The sequence below is a fragment of the Lissotriton vulgaris genome, chromosome 1_1, assembly GCF_964263255.1.
Source record: "Lissotriton vulgaris chromosome 1_1, aLisVul1.2, whole genome shotgun sequence".
In the NCBI taxonomy this organism is placed as follows: domain Eukaryota; kingdom Metazoa; phylum Chordata; class Amphibia; order Caudata; family Salamandridae; genus Lissotriton; species Lissotriton vulgaris.
The window spans coordinates 1,809,473,695-1,809,490,482 of NC_141685.1; the positions used below are offsets into that span (position 1 = coordinate 1,809,473,695).

Below are 16,788 nucleotides of genomic sequence, written 5' to 3' on the forward strand. Positions count from 1 at the left end.
GGTTGAGGGTGAGTGAGGGTGAGGGTGAGTGAGGGTGAGGGTGAGTGAGGGTGAGTGAGGGTGAGTGAGGGTGAGTGAGGGTGAGTGAGGGTGGGTGAGTGTGAGTGAGGGTGAGTGGGGGTGAGTGTGGGTGAGGGTGAGGGATTGAGGGTGAGGGGTTGAGGGTGAGTGAGGGTGAGGGGTTGAGGGTGAGTGAGGGTGAGGGGTTGAGGGTGAGGGAGGGTGAGGGGTTGAGGGTGAGGGATTGAGGGTGAGTGGGGGTGAGTGAGGGTGAGGGGTTGAGGGCGAGTGAGGGTGAAGGTGAGTGAGGGTGGGTGAGTGTGAGTGAGGGTGAGTGTGGGTGAGTGTGGGTGAGGGATTGAGGGTGAGGGATTGAGGGTGAGGGGTTGAGGGTGGGTGAGGGGTTGAGGGTGAGTGAGGGTGAGGGTGAGGGGTTGAGGGTGAGGGGTTGAGGGTGAGTGGGGGTGAGTGAGGGTGAGGGGTTGAGGGTGAGTGAGGGTGAGGGGTTGAGGGTGAGTGAGGATGAGGGGTTGAGGGTGGGTGAGGGTGAGTGAGGGTGAGTGTGAGTGAGGGTGAGTGAAGGTGGGTGAGGGGTTGAGGGTGATTGAGGGTGAGGCGTTGAGGGTGAGTGAGGGTGAGGGTGAGTGAAGGTGAGGGTGAGGGGTTGAGGGTGAGTGAGGGTGAGTGAGGGTGAGGGTGAGGGGTTGAGGGTGAGTGAGGATGAGTGAGAGTGAGGGTGAGTGAGGGGTTGAGGGTGAGGGGTTGAGGGTGAGTGAGGGTGAGGGTGAGGGGTTGAGGGTGAGTGAGGGTGAGGGTAGGTGAGGGGTTGAGGGTGAGGGGTTGAGGGTGAGTGAGGGTGAAGGTGAGTGAGGGTGAAGGTGAGTGAGGGTGAGTGAGGGTGGGTGAGTGTGAGTGAGGGTGAGTGAGTGTGGGTGAGTGTGGGTGAGGGATTGAGGGTGAGGGGTTGAGGGTGGGTGAGGGGTTGAGGGTGAGTGAGGGTGAGGGTGAGTGAGGGTGAGGGGTTGAGGGTGAGGGGGTAGGTATTTTGGGATGCGAGGTGACACCGCCACGAGACCTTGTCATAAATGCATAAAAACATATCCCTATAAAAAGAAAACAAAACACGAGATAAACAACATCCCTTAAGGAAAGTTACGTGCTGTGAGCCGCGGGGAGGGCTGTCGGAAACACCTACGGAACTGACATTTTAGAAACGCGTGGGCTGCAGGAAGGTCCCCCGGCACCTTGCAGAACAGAGCCTGCTTGTGATTGTGAACAGTGTGTGGTCAAATCTGCCCTCCAGCGGAAGGAACGCATCACATTGTAAATGCACGCAGCAGGGGGCGTCATGATTACCAGAGTGGGCACAATAGCACCGGAATACCGCCTATGGAGGGGTGGGGGCAGTCTGATTCTATCAGGCAGCCCCCTGCAGGTGCTGCGTGGGGTGGGGCTTGAACTACAGGCCGGGGAGCTTTGTGTACTGTGCTTGTGTGACTACTTTCAGTAAAAAAAAAGGTTATTCTACTGTTTGTCCTTTAGACGATCCGGGGAGGGTAGAGGGGAGCTATTTATTAACCAAGGCGTGGGCGGGGGGTCTGGCCCTGAACCCCAGGGCCGTCCCAGTGCAGTTTGCGCATCACCTCGAATGCTGTTCATGCAGCTTCAGACCCGGAACTGGCCTGCCCCGTCTGGTCTGATTTATTGGCTCAGTCCGCTTTCTCTTTACAAGTGGTAACAAGAAAGGGTGGAGGGGGCAGGGGAGGAGGGTCCGGGGAGGAGGGAAGGGCCAGAGGGACTTGATGGGAGTGGTGGGGGGGAGGGGGAGGGTATAGAGAGGGAGAGGAGGAGAGACAGGACAGGGGCAAGCAGCAGAGACACGGCGGGTAAAATAAACAAAGCAGCTTCAGACCCGGAACTGGCCTGCCCCGTCTGGTCTGAGATATTGGCTCAGTCCGCTTTCTCTTTACAAGTGGTAACAAGAAAGGGTGGAGGGGGCAGGGGAGGAGGGGTCCGGGGAGGAGGGAAGGGCCAGAGGGACTTGATGGGAGTGGTGGGGGTGAGGGGGAGGGTATAGAGAGGGAGAGGAGGAGAGACAGGACAGGGGCAAGCAGCAGAGACACGGCGGGTAAAATAAACAAACAAGCCTTTCACCGTAACACGGCGGGCAGGGGAGGAGGCGGAGAGGGGAGAGGTGCGACACGGCAGGCAGGCAGGGGAGGAGAGTAGGAGGAGGAGGGGGGAGGAGAGTAGGGGAGGCACGGCCTAGCGGCAGGCAGGCAGGGGAGGAGAGGAGGAGGGGGGAGGAGAGTAGGGGAGGCACGGCCTAGCGGCCGTGCAATCAAGTAGTGAGGGGGCGGAGCTGGGGGAGGCTGTGAGAGAGAGTAGGCAAGGCAGGCGGCTGGGGGCATGTGCACGCGCATTTAAGCTCAATGCGCATGCGCATCGAGCTTAAATTTCTCGTGCACTGCAAGGAATCGCCACGATTCCTTGCAGTGTGGATAAAGAGTGAATAAGTGCCAATACTCTCGCCTTGCTCGATGCGCATGCGCATCGACAGGCGAGACCTAAAAAAGTGTCTGTGATACGCATAAACTGGTTTCCAATGCTTGTGAAAAAAAGCATTGCTTTCGGTTTTGAAAGTCTCGGTCGTAAACACAAACAATAATTGGAAACCCTCTCAGAATCACATACAAGAAACCTCAGAGGTAAAAAAAACATCAGAAGAGGGAAGCGTGGAGGCTGGAAGTAATCTGTAAATGATTGCTGGCAAAGTCTAAGGGCTCCGAGCTTGATCTGTGTTTGCTCCAAGAGGAAAGCTAGAAGGGAGGTGTTAATAGAGATATAAAGGAAAGCTGCGTGGGCTGTGTGGTCAAATGTGATATATATTGCATATTATATATATATATATATACAAATTTCACTTAACATTTGATCTGTGGGAGACTATTACAGCGTTTAAACGGCAGCGACAGGGGAAAGAAGTTGGTGTGGGGGATGAAGCAAGGGCTATCTGCGGGGAAAGTTAGCTCACAAGTGAGGAGAGGCTGATTTTAGAGTGGTGGAGAAAGATCTGGTGACAACTGCTAATCGGTGTGAGGGAGCGAGAGCACGTGCGAGGGGCGGTGCTGGGGTCAGGTGCTGGGGTCATCAGTTATACACACAGGATGCCCATGCTAGGTGGCTCCCATTTCAAGAGTTCCTGGAGTCCTGACTGTGCTGGACCTCATGCAGAAGTAGTGGGTTTCCTGCCAGGGTTATTTCGAAAACTGTGACCGTTTGTTTTCATACCCAGAACCAAACAAGCATTGGCATAGCCAATAGGTCTCGCTTTTGGGACTGCATAAGTATTTAGTTATGCAGCACAATATCCTTGGTGCAACAACATTAACTGTTGAATGGTTAAACACGTATAAGGTCCCAAAGGCGAGACCTATTGGCTATGCCAATGCTTGTTTTTATTTTGCATGATCCTATGATCATACCGTAAAAAGAAAAAAAAGATACAATTAGTAGAATGCAGAGAATACCAGGCAGAACTCGATTTACATATTCAGTCTTTCGTCTGAATTGCCTGTGGCAATAGAAAAGAAGGATCGCCGTTTGTGGACAACGTAGGGAGGGGTCGAAGTCTCGGGGTACCGAGCAGAGGAAGGGGGTGTGTGGGGAGGCTTCCGTCTCCCCACGAATGGGACGCTAGGCTCCGGTAGTGTTTGGCCTGGGTTGCAGGACGGCTACAGTCGTCCTGCCATGTTAAGGAATGCCGGATTGGGGTTTGAAGCTCCCGGTTGTGGACTGCTCTTCCGGGTGCCTGGCTTCCTGCTACCTTCCCCTCCTCCTCTGGTGTGGAAAGAGGCCGGGCCGAGAACGAGAGTAACAACGGAGTGCGCTGGAGACAGACCGCGGGCTCCAGGGGTGAGCCGGAGGCAGGAGCTTGCCGGCTGGGGCAACCGGTGACCTCCCCCTGTAGTAGTACAGTCCCACTATGGCGGGCGCTCTGCCGTCTCACTTCCGCCTGTTGCCCGCTCCGCTCTCCGCCGCCCAGCTCCGCCGGTTGGAGGAGCACCGATACCGCGCGACCGGCCGCTCGCTACTCGAGCCCCTGCTTCAAGTCTTCTGGGCCTGGTTGCTCGAGCGGATTCCGCTCTGGGTAGCCCCCAACGCAATTACCAGCGCAGGGCTGCTGCTGAACGTGTTTACCTGCCTGCTGCTGGTGTGGTATTGCCCGACAGCCACCGAGGAGGTAAGAACCACCCTCCGGAGGGGGAGCATCACTGACATTGCTAGGATGACAACCACCTTTACACCGACACCCTTTCTAACACTTAGACGCCAGCATGAGGCAGTCTGCAAATGACATCATAGTAAATGACGTCACAGGAAGTGACAGCACAACCCATGACACCCACAGGAAGTGATATCACCAGAAGTGACATCAGCGCTTAATATTTCACGCACGTTTTGCAGCAGGGCTATCATGAGTACATCTGCACGCATTATGAGATTTAACAAATTAGATTTTGTCTATGGGTTGTGCCGAAAAAGTTTCGCAGCACCGACACAAAACGTGAGCCTCAAATTCTACAACTGTTCTTTAAGAACTCCACCTCAAAGAGGTTGGCAAAAAGGAGAAACATTTTAAAATACCATATTGTTGACAGTAAATCCCATGGAACAAAAACAATAGTAGATAACTTTATAGGGTAATACGTTTTCTGGAGCGACCTGTGTTTTCCCTAGTCCCAATTTTGAATCAAAGTAGCGTAAAGAGTCAACGTGTCCCCTGCAAAGCACCCAATGCTTGCTTGCAGATGACAGATTTGTATTATATGCAGCTAGGTAAGTGATTTATTGCTTTTAATACAGACCCCTTTCTTACTCGCAGTTCATAAATTGTAATTCTTCCTAATATAGCACATCAAGCTATACAGGACAAGTGACTTCTATACCTCACTGTCTTATGTAACGCATCTTGTACATTGATTAACACATTTATTGGATTTATTGTCAGTGTAAAATCTGTACGGGAAACAACCTTTACAACGCAACTTTTACAACGCACTACCATTACAACGAAATTTTAACAACGCAACATCCATTACATTGCATACCATTACAATGCAACCATTACAACGCATGACACTACAATGCATACCACTACAGCGCAATTCATTACAACGCAGAATTACAATGCATACCATACAACGCATACCATCACAACGCATAGTACCCTTACACTATCCAACACTTACCCTGCTGTTGCACCCCCTGGAGTTAGAATAGTAATTTTTACCCCTACACTATCCAACACTTACCCTACTGCTGCTCCCCCTAGAGTTAGAATAGTAATTTTTACCCCTACACTATCCAATACTTACCATACATGCAATGTAATGGTATGCGTTGTAATGGTATGCGTTGTAAAGGTAGTATGAGTTGTAATGGAATGCGTTGTAAAGGTAGTTTTTTAAAATTCTATGTAATGGCATGCGTTGTAATGGGATGAGTTGGAATAGATGTTGCGTTGTAAAAAATGCGTTGTAATGGTATGTGTTGTAAAAGTATGCATTGTAACGTCATACATCCATCTGTACGTGTGATGTATAATCGGTGCTTTGACCACCTGCCTTGGGACGAGTAGCGCTATAAAACGAAATAGTGGGATTTTAATTTTTATTTGTGTAAATACTGGAACAGACCAACACATCTGGCATTATTACATACCAGAAGTGAACAATATAAAAAGCATGTCTGATGTATTGTGAAGTGATAACAAGCTATGTTTCTTTTCCCCCTTCCTTGTATTTATATCTTGGTGTGAGCCTCGGATAGCTCTGTCAGCATATTGGAACAAAGGAAGCCTGATGGCTCTTTAAATTCGACCTTTGTTATGGGCCCAGCTGGAGTCTGAAATATGAAATCCTTCTTGTCCCCTGCAGGTTGCTGCTTGAAACTAAAGCAAGGTGCTACTGAATGTTTCCCGGTGTCTGAAAATATTCCCGGGACAAGCGCAGCATATTTCAGTGGGGCCCGGTTCTTGCAGAGTGGACGACGTCCACCTTGTCAAAATAGTGGGTGGACGCTGTGTACCCCAGACTTGTGCCCTGCATGGCAATTGATAACACTTTCTCCTTCCCTATAGTCCCCGTGTTTCCTGGAGAGATCACTCTAAAACTCCAGTTGATGGCCCCAGGAGGCAAGATTGTGTCTGGTCAAAGAAAGGCACTTGAAAACCGAGAACACAAATTTGTAGGGCAGCTAGCCCCACCGCAGAGTTCAGGGCTGGACCCCTATGTAAACTGTACACAACATTGACACCAAACCTCTGCCAGCTACAGAATTGGAGTTAACAACACGGTCCAACTAATGTAACAGCACTGACAACATTATCGTTCTGTTCCTGCGGCACTCACAGCTGGCATCACAGAGAACTGGCTCCACAATGCTGCTCGAGAGCGCTAACGTTCCATTACCAATACCAACACTAACACTAGAATAGCACATACAGCAGTGCAAACACCATACAAATACCCCATAGCACCAAAAGTGGCAACTCGGCACTGCTGGCAGTCAACAGAAACAAAGCACTAACAACAGAGCATTAGCAAGCCTACACAGTATTTAGAGTTTATAAACAATAACAACGACGCTATGAAAGGAAATATATTCTTCCAAACTATAGCTGATAATGTTTGATGTTGGTTTTAAAACGTACAGGCATTTACTGTAAAAAAGAAGGTATAATAGTAACGTCAGTCACTAACAGGTTATGTCCACAAGGAAGCTTTCCAGGTAGTGGTTGATGCTTGGAGATGTATAGAGAGCCTCATCAAGTATTGAAGGAACGAGACCGCATTAAAGAAACATGGTTGACATCTGATGCGCTCTCAAACAGATACTATGACAAAGGGCAGCAATAATTAGTTAATCATAAAATGATTAACTGTTGAATTTATTCCACTTTGTGAAGTAGTTAATGATGACGTTAACGCGAATCATTGAAATGTGGAATATTTTAGGTTTTTGGAGTGAGAGCATTGTATGTACTGTAGCCTTTGCAGAAGCAAATATTGGAGTTCGAGTATGGGGGGGGCGGGGGAGGGGGGTTGGCAGGGGGTTGTTTCGCACAGTGGGATCGGCCACACAGGTGCAAGGGGATCTAGTTAGGCAGGCAGCGGGCGCGCGGGAAAGCTATTTAAAGGGGTCAGGCCGGGGCAGGAATCAACAGTGCCTGAGGGTGGTGGGAGATAAGGCTATTCTTCGTTGTCCCTCCCTCCCACCCTTCCCTTTCTTATTTACGGTTTTTCAGGTTTTTTCCTCGAGCAAGTCACATTTTCAACAGCGCTGTCCTATATAATTTTTCTGCCACGATAAGACAGGTTCCTGTTGTTTAGGTAGAGCTGGTAGGTGGATTTTTTTCTGGGGGGGCGGGCAGTCTTGAGCGGGATTGTCCATCTTCCAATGGGGGAGGTGGGATATACAGTTCACGGGGCAAAGGAAGAGGAAATGAGGGGGATCCGATCCTTCAACAGCTTTTAGGAAAGCTGTTAAAACGTATCTTTTCCCCCTGCCTTATTAAAATTTCCCTACTTTGTCTATTTTTGTTAGTTATGTTACCTTCTCAGATATAGCGCCGGGACGCCCCTTCGCTGGGGCAGCTGTGCACTCAAAAAATCAATTAACATAACATAACATAACATAACATAACATAACAGATGGCAGTTCTTCTGGGTTCGCTTAGGTCAACAATTTTTGGGGCTATGTTTGAAGATATGTAAGATGTTTTGGGGAATACTTTATTATTTATTATGTAAGATGTTTTGAGAAATATATTATGCACCTGTCTTAATAAAGTGGCCTTTTTTGCGAAAATAAATTAAGGAGTTGTGGGTTGTGAGTTATTGTGCGATGGACCGTGACAATATTCAGTGTAGGACTTTTATTTTGTTGAAGTTATCTTAACGTTATTTACAGTTTATCCACCGAGTGTTTGATTACCTTCCGTAGTTATTGCTGCTGTTGTGTTTTATATGTATTTCAAAGCTTTATGTATTGTCTTTTTCATTGCTCTAGGTGACTGGCAGGACTACTGTGCTTAATTTGTGCAGGTGGGTGAAGTGGGGTTACATTAGCACTCATCTTTGGGGAGTGGGACTTTTTTTACCATCAGATTTTTTGTGCCCCAGTGCAAGAGAAAGGCAGAAAATGGAGGAAGAAGGAGGAAAAGAACCAGTTAAAGTGTGATAAAGAGACTCGAAGTTTAGGATAGTGGAAGAAAATTTACTGAGGTGGAATCAAGACTGAGCAGCGTTGGTATTAGGCAACCCCAGCATTTGGCCGACTTAGAAAAATATCAAGGCCTATACTTATTTTAATGTAATTGGTTTTTTTGGTGTAATTTTATGTACCAAATTAAGCTGTAACCTGAATGCATGCTTTGATGTACTTATATTGTGGTTTCTTGTGGTGAGTCAGAGGTGTTCTACTCTGATGCTACTGAATGTCAACTGTAAAGCTGTGTTTTTTCGTTGTGGCTCTGCTGTTTAGCAAAAGGCATATTAAATCAGCGACAAGCCATAACATTCTTGGAAATATAGCTGTAAAATCTGATAAGGTGGACATGTGCCTGGGCAATAAAGCTGATGTTTGGTTTGCATGCCAAAAATGCTTTTTGACCTTGTATTTCTTATTTGGAAAGACATGCTTGAACAAGCATTGGCAAAGTCAGTAGGCCTTACGTAGGTAAAGAGAATTGTGCACCACATTCAATGTGCCTAACAAATAGCGCTGACCAAGAGGTGCATGTGAGTTGGTTGCAACAGTGGTAACCTTCAATTGTCAGTAACCTTCAAAGCTCAATAATATGCCAGAAGTGATGTTGGACTGCTATAATGCCTGTCATTGCCTTAACATATGTTCTGTGGCGTTAGTCCACTGTAAATACAGCCGCATTCCTCTCTGTGGTCACTGAACTCTTCCTTGAATGGAATATCGGAATGCATAGTTAGGGATACTTTATCCGTTTTGAAATCTTTTTGTGGTATTTTTGTCCGTTGTATATCCTGCTGACCCGCTCATACGTTATATACCATAGTATGATGTTATTCTGTTATATATCGGCTAGCGTGTTATGTGTTATAACTCTTTTCAGTGTCACCCAACATCAGTTTGAAATAAAAAAAAGCAAACCTACTGCTAGAAACGGTGCACTGTACACATGAAGGTTTATAGTAGCTCATTTTCTTCTTTTTAGTTCTATGTCAGGAACGAAGGCTTCGGCTTATGCTTCTCTTTCTTTACTGTTAAATTCACAGCAGACAATAAAAAACGTAAAACTTTAAACTGCATTTCCCATGAGCCCCAACAGGCCATTGACCCATCCAATCACAGTGATCCTGCTTCCCTATATATGTCAACATCACTAAAGTCCTTTCTCTGCTGCGGCAGCTGAGCTAAGTGATTTCATTTTTGTTGGTGTTGCGCCTGGTATGTGCTTTGTGGTATCATATTGCCTATGATTTGGTTTAATATTATGTGGTGACGAAGCGTACTCTGCTTTCGAGGCTGTTGCATTTTTGGTTGCCACGTCAACTTCCCAGCGTGGCATGGGAGCGGGGATCTGAGCGGGCGCACCGCTCTGAGTGGAGACTCAGTCCTCTTTCTGATCCGGTCCTCGGAGTTTCCGATCGGCTTTTTGAGCTGCATGCAGCAAATACACAGCGCTCTGGTCCCCAGAGAACACCCGAAGGGGCGAATAAGCATTTGATAAGGGCTCTGCCCTAGGGATAGATGCAGAATGGCTCCCTCCACCTAAATTTGGCTGGTTTGGGCCATTTTTTATGCTTTTGTGCCTGTCAGACTCTGTTACAAATGCTCTGGTGCTCATTCCTCCCATAACCTCTTTCAGCCCCTTACGCATATTTCCTTGAAGCAGCATGGCGTACTACGCTGATGATTTGATAATTATGTGCAGGATTCTGTTAATCGGGCCCTCGTTAGCCTTTTGAGGCCTTTCACGCAACCACTGGTCTGTTATGGGCAGCATGAGTTAGGAGGGTCCTCTGGATACTTCTTTGCCAGTAATGTTGCAACCAAAAATGTGGGTTGCATTCAAAAAGCCTGAGCTGGGGTTCCTCTTCTATCTCGGACGTACTCTCTCAAATTGCTGCCTCAGTCCTTTGGGACCATGAATATGGTGCCCTTCCGCGTGACATAGAGAACAGATTTCCCTTACCTACCACATGATTATAGTATAACAATAATTCAAATATTTAATCAAATATTGGTGACAAAGGCTAGACCATGACTTACAATATTTCAAAAAATATATAATTTATTCAATGTTTATAAATATAAATTCCATAAGTTTGCATCAGTTAACATTCCTTTGTGAGTTCATCAAATATTATGAGATTTGCAATTTTTATAAAGACAAGGCATTTTTTTATAAAAAGAGAAAACACAGAAAAGCATAATAAAGTGCAAATAAGTCAGACATATATACCAAATTAAATGGCTACAAATTGATACATAATTCATTAAACCCCTGGTAAAAGAAGAAAATAGTGCTAAAAGCAACACACATTCATAGCAATCTCCACATTCTCACTCAAACTACACACACTCCCACAACATTTGAAACAAGGAAGTAAAATCATGAATCCAGGTCTTCAGGATCAATGTGAGACCCCGCACTTGGTCAACACGCGTTTTGGCGGCTCAAGGCCACCTTCTTCAGGACCACTTCCAATAGAACAACCCAAATATCCAGGGGGTCTACAATATACAAACAGTAACATTGTCACCAAACAGTAAAATACCATATTTACATTTAACATTGTTGAAAGCAACAATTAGACATCCCGATAACATCGACCAGAAGAACAGATTAGAAAGAACAACTGAAGTAATCCCTACACATAGTCACAGCACTATTATGCATAGGAACAACAACACAAACAAATTGAAAAACATTCACTGACTTGCTAGATTAGATAATCAGAAGTCCTATTGTTACTATCAAAATCTACCCTCAATATAGAGGTCAAGGACTCCATGTAGTAAATTATACGTGCATAGGTACTTCCACTAAAAAGCAAGTGTTGGCGATTCAGAATGAGTTCTAATGGAATAATCCAAATATAAAGTTCAGATGTTCATTTTGTATCTATCTTCCAAATTAAGATCTGAAAGTAGAATATACAAAGAACCATGCGATAAGCCTGGTTCTTTGTATATTCTACTTTCAGATATTAATTTGGTGACAATGTTACTTTTTGTATATTGTAGACCAAACCTTAAGAGAAAGCCCCTAATACCTCTTGGCCTGAGGCCTTTTAGGTCTAGGCTAGACAGTGCACGCGTTGAGACATGGTGTGCTCAATCTGTGGACTTCAGCCTACCCATAGCCTTACCATTTGCTTGCTCTTATCGTCGCTCTCCTATTCTTTTTCACTGATTGTCCATGACATGCACACATTATGCCTCCTCTTGTATTTAACCCTTCCTCAGAGCATGGACCAATTACTTCTATCCTTTCACTGCTCCTGTTTTAGGAGATATTTTTTTCTTCGAGTTTCAGCACTCCACACACAAGTGCGTTGTGTTTTCACTCACTTAGTCCGCCCTCTCCTTTAATCTCTTGCCCCATCCCAACCCCTACCCGATTGCCATTCCCCCTTGCCTTCACCCCCTGTATCCACTGGAGTCCTGGCCGACTCTCTGCAGCAGACTGGCATGTGTGCCCTGGCTCTGGAACAAGTCGTTCCAAGCTTCCAGAGCAAAGCATCCAGATCCTGGCCAGCGGGTATCTGGGACGAAACCTGCCCAATGCCATTCACCTCTAGGGTACCCTTTTTTCTGAAGTTGAAAGTGTAAGACCTCTATAATGAACAGACACCCAACTGCTTGAATGTTTTGGTTTCCTCAAACCTAATAGCTATGGCTATCTTAGACGACTCTCTTTCTCACAAATTCACTGAACTACCCGAATTAAAGCAAAGTGACTTAAATCCAAAAGATCAGTCTGTAACTGCACAAGCGTGACCTTTATCATTATTAATGGAATCAATGTGCAGAGCACTGGACTCAATGGCTGAGAAATTAAGCTGTCAATCAGTAAAATGGGAAGCCAAGATCTAGAGCTTTAGAAAATGGCAACCCACTTAGCCGCAATTCATAGAAAGATAGAACTGCAGTGGAACTGTTAGTGGAAAATGCTGTGAGGCAACTTGCAGAGACCTGAAATTGTTTAGATATTCTTACAAAATTAGGTCAAGTGCTAATAATAATTCAATCAATTATTGCAGATTACAAGGCTAACAATATGGCAGAATCTACCAATAGCATCTCCATAGATACAGAGGGCAATGATAATATGGAGAAAAACTACATAACGTCTGAAGGGAAAGGGATCAAAAATCTAAAAGATATCAAGTCGAGAAAACTACAAGAGATGTGCCATCACAAACTCAAAAAAAATTATTACCTCTACCTCTCTCTAGAAGGAAATAGTCATCTGTTGATGCAAACACCAAGAAACGAAAGGTTTAAACCACAAGATGCAACAAGCATTTGCAATGCAATAGGTCTCGCATTTGCAAAATTTTAAGCTATTGACATTTTCAATGACGATGCCTTTTATTTATGTTTTCAAAACCAACACATAGATAAAAGGTTTGTGATTTACAATGCCAGTAGCTCAAAGAGAGTTGCTGACTAGTCTTCCTGCAACTACCATTTGGTGGATGACAGGGGTGTGGGGTACAACTAAGGTTTCAGTGTCACTGTGTGAAGTGACCCTTCACAACCCTTTGTTTCTCTTCCGGATCACTATTATGGTTGGTTATTGGTAGTTATGTGCAAATGGCTCACACCTCTTTGTGCCTTTGATGATCCTGCTGCGAAGAGCATCACTCAAGACAAAGGATGAGTCTGATGGACATCCAGAGAAGGACATGTGAAAAGGAAACTGCACCAAACTGGTTCTGAAAAGGCAGACAGAGTATCCACATTCTCTGTATAACAGGGGGAGCTAACCCACTTGTTCTAATTTCAAATTCTCTTTAAGGATGGTATGGGACACTGATTACTTAATGGTCAACCAGAGTGACGTTTGCCCCACAGCCAGCTAGCTTCACAAAGGTGAGGAAACATCATCCTGGAGTCCAATCTGGAGGAAACACTGTCTAACAGGTCCTGGAATCCCATGCAGTCCAGCCTGAGCAAAAAGGAAGGAGCAAGCCTACCCTGCAGGAGGAGATGAGTGATGAAAGGAGCTAAAAGCAGTTGACCCCCCCTGCAAGGGCCCAGGCACCAGAGACTCGTTGTCAACGTGACTGGGTTTATCGATATTGCAGACCAGTTCTATGGAAACTCAGAGGACCACAGCACTTTCAAAGCATGCTTGAGCACCCTCCAGTGTCATCCCCATCAATAGTATGGCAATTGATGAAGTGTGCCTGATTGATTTGCCTGACTGAAGCTGGGATCAACATTTGCCCTGTAGCACCCACTGCGGTATGCAGTCCTGGACAGTGTGCCCACAGCAGTCACCTGTGTGCCTGGTGGATGCAGCCGCCCCAAGAGTGAAGACTTGCCGTGCCCATCAAGGGTAACCCCAAGTCAGTAGATATTCTGCCGCTGAAGTATTTCATCACAGCAGGAGGCTGTCTGGAGAAAACAACTAAAGAACATCTTTCTCCCTGGAGGCCCCAGCATAATTGCCAACGTACTCACCATAGGACTCCAATTTCCCTGCTGCCACCCTCCAAAGACTCACCTCGCAAATTGCAGTCTACCCTTCTGAGCAGGACCGATATGAGCCATTCGTTTGGCGTTGCTCACCACGGTAAGCCCTCTTAAAGTAGAAGGCCCATTGCAGCATAAGGCCACAACATAGGAGGAATGGGTGAGAGACCAAGCAGGATGTCTAGCCTTCCAAAAGTGACTGTCTGCTAAGAGAGGCAAGGGAGCCTTGCACCTGAGTTAGGGACTATGCTGGGTTGGAGGACGGGTGTTGTGGTGCTTGCCACGGGCTTGGAGTGTGGTGGGGCATACAAGGGGATCGGTATTGGCACGGTGGGTTAGGTTGCAGAGGGTTTGTGCGGGCTGGTTGCGGTGAAGTGTGGGGGATTTGGCGGGAGCGAGGCGAAGGGCTAGAGGGGGGGGGGGGGTGGGTGCAGCCTGAGAGGGAGGTCGGGGCTGGGGATGCTGGATGTTTTTGTAAGTTGCGGAGTGGTCAATGGGGCCCGCTAGGCAACGGTAGTCCATGGCGGTACCGAGGGGGTAGAGGTGCTGTTATGCGCGGAGCGGCCAGGTATTGGAGCGGATCAATTTGCGGTGATCCTGCGCAGATGATTTGGTGTTATTGACTGAGGGATATCTCAAGTCGTGTTTAGGGTAGAAGACGGCTTGCAAAAGGGTTGGGAAAACCCCATAAACTTGTAAGAATGTATGTTCACCATCTTTTGGTGGTGCCCACCACCTGAAACCCTTACATCCTTTCAATTTGTAAAGTTATTCATACTTAAAATTCTGTCATGCTCACGTTATTTTCAGTGTGAGTAAATAATTTAATGCATGTTAACTTGTTACTCCCAGAAGTAAGTAAGAAAACAGATTTATGAATTGGGCCACATGGCATACAGGAGTGCACCACAAAAGGTGACTTGTAGTTACTAATTGTAGCCCGGTTAAAACATGGAGGCATATCCGCAGCCATGTACCCTCAATCTAAACCCTAAATCAAGTTACAATATTAAATAACAAGCTGTTTCTACAGCTAAAAAGCAAAAGTGCAGGAATTGCAGCGCAGAGTCCCCACAAAAGCCGGTGAGAGGGGTTGAACGGGAGGCATGCAGCAGACAAAGGGTGGCGCTGAGTAAAATTGCATGGCTTGCGAGGACGGAAGGGGGACAGAAGATGTGCACACCGCATGTCTGTACGTGCGTGTTCACATTTCCAGTCTGTCCTGCGCGTGCACATCTCCTGTCTCCCTTCCGAAGCAAGTCAGTAACAATAGATCTCGCTGGCAACAGCGCTTTCGCGCTGCGGTCACCAGGCGAGACCTAAAAAGGGAAGCTGTATCTGTGAACCGAAGCTTGTTGTCATTAAGCAACAGAGTCCTTAACATAGGAGACACATTCTTTATGAACAACAACACTGGTTTGGTATACAATCCTGACTAGCAAACATAGACCCACATCAAACGATCGTGACAGGATGTCAAATGAACGATGCAATGATGAGCAGTAAAAGCATACAGAGTGGATGCCGAACACTACAATTAAAAGCACTATTATAAAACATTTAGATAAAAGAGGATAAGACAATACTCTGGAAATAAGCAGCCCTTTGATCGTTGAGCCACATGAACAATATGTACAGAAGAGATGAGCTGCAGATGCGATATCTACTGAAGTCTAGCTCAACCACAACATATGCCAATAAATATTCTGAAGCCAGAAGCCAAAATCTACAGTACTCTTGTGTCCTTAGAGAGAACAAAGCAGATCATCAATGTGATTACCACAAAATAGTTATCAGAAAGGGTAACAGTTAATCAGAATGAAAGATGGCCACAGCAGGAGACCAACTGGACCAGACCAGTCCCCCAATGGCTGCAAATTAGGACGGCCTAAGAGGTGGCAACCAGGCACAGACCTCTTTCAAGAAGTGCCAAGGAATGCAAAACCTTCAAAAGAGAATTTGGTTTGTAGACTTATGTGAATAACAAGGGTTATTCAATAATCGAAAATATCAATCAAATTATTTTCTTATCTTCTTTTGTACCTCTTTCAGGGCCCCCATGATATTCTCAATAGTGTTTTAAGTGGTAACATATTTAAACATTTGAAAGCGATACCAGGCGTAATACAATACATGAGACAGTTTTGCAATTAGGTTACTGGAAAAGATAGATGCAGAACAGGGAGCGTTATTTTAAACTGTATCGATTTCAAGATCCTTGGTGGATAAATTATTAACCTATGAATCAGTCCTTGTAAGTTGGGCATAAAGCCCTCACCAAAAGTCCTTTACCTGACAATCTTAAGAATTAATGAATGAATGAAGCGGCTTTTATATAGCGCATGGCTACCTGGGGGCATCCCAGCTCTGACACTGTAACTCGCAGCACAACACCTTCGGGGAAAAGCCAGGTTTTTAGCTGTTTTCGGAAGATGAGATGGTTGGGCACCCTACGAAAGTCCAGCAGAAGGGTTTTCGAGTCTGGCGGCGTTATATGAAAAAAGCTGGCCGCCACTTCTGGCCTTCTTAATTCTAATCTTAGGGACAGCTGCTAGGTGGAGCTCATTGGAGCAAATGTTTTAATTTGCCCTGTAGGGACGGTTCATGGCTTTATTGATGGGAGGTCCACTCCCTTCCAGCATTTCTTCGGCAATGCAGAGGGCTTTGAAGTTAATTCTCTCTTGCACCAGGAGCCAGTGGAAGGAGCATAACGTGGGCCTTGCAGATCAACGTTTGGAGGTCCCTGTCAGCAGTCTCAATGCTCAATTTTGTACAATTCGCAGTTTAGCGACCACTGATTTCGCTGCTCCTAAGTAGAGGTCATTGCCATAGTCTATCCTTGAGAGAATTAGTGCCTGGATCAATAGTTTTTTTGCTGGGAATGGTAAAAGGAGGAGGACTTTACGGATCATTCTATGTAAGCCATAGCAGGAGGCAACTGTCTTCCTAGCATGTACTTTAAAAGTAAGGTCTTGGTCTAGCCAGATTCCCAGACTTTTTATCTCTATTTTTGAGGCTGGCACCGGGCCCATACAAGCT

General features: G+C 46.2%; 1 protein-coding gene across 4 annotated transcripts in view; it reads left to right on the forward strand.

The window, feature by feature from the left end:
• The first annotated feature begins 3,770 nt into the window (after window positions 1-3,770).
• The window catches only part of CHPT1 (choline phosphotransferase 1), a 492,288-nt gene continuing 479,270 nt past the window's right edge, over window positions 3,771-16,788 (forward strand). For 2 of the 4 annotated variants that reach the window (XR_015295551.1, XM_086919153.1), the window contains exon 1: window positions 3,793-4,243. Coding sequence is in view for 3 of the 4 variants with exons in the window: in XM_086919153.1 (XP_086775279.1) it covers window positions 3,986-4,243 (258 nt within the window). In the remaining variant the exon portion in view is untranslated. Of the gene's footprint in view, window positions 4,244-16,788 lie in introns of all 4 variants that reach the window. The other 2 variants (XM_086919155.1, XM_086919154.1) reach the window with 2 other exon arrangements.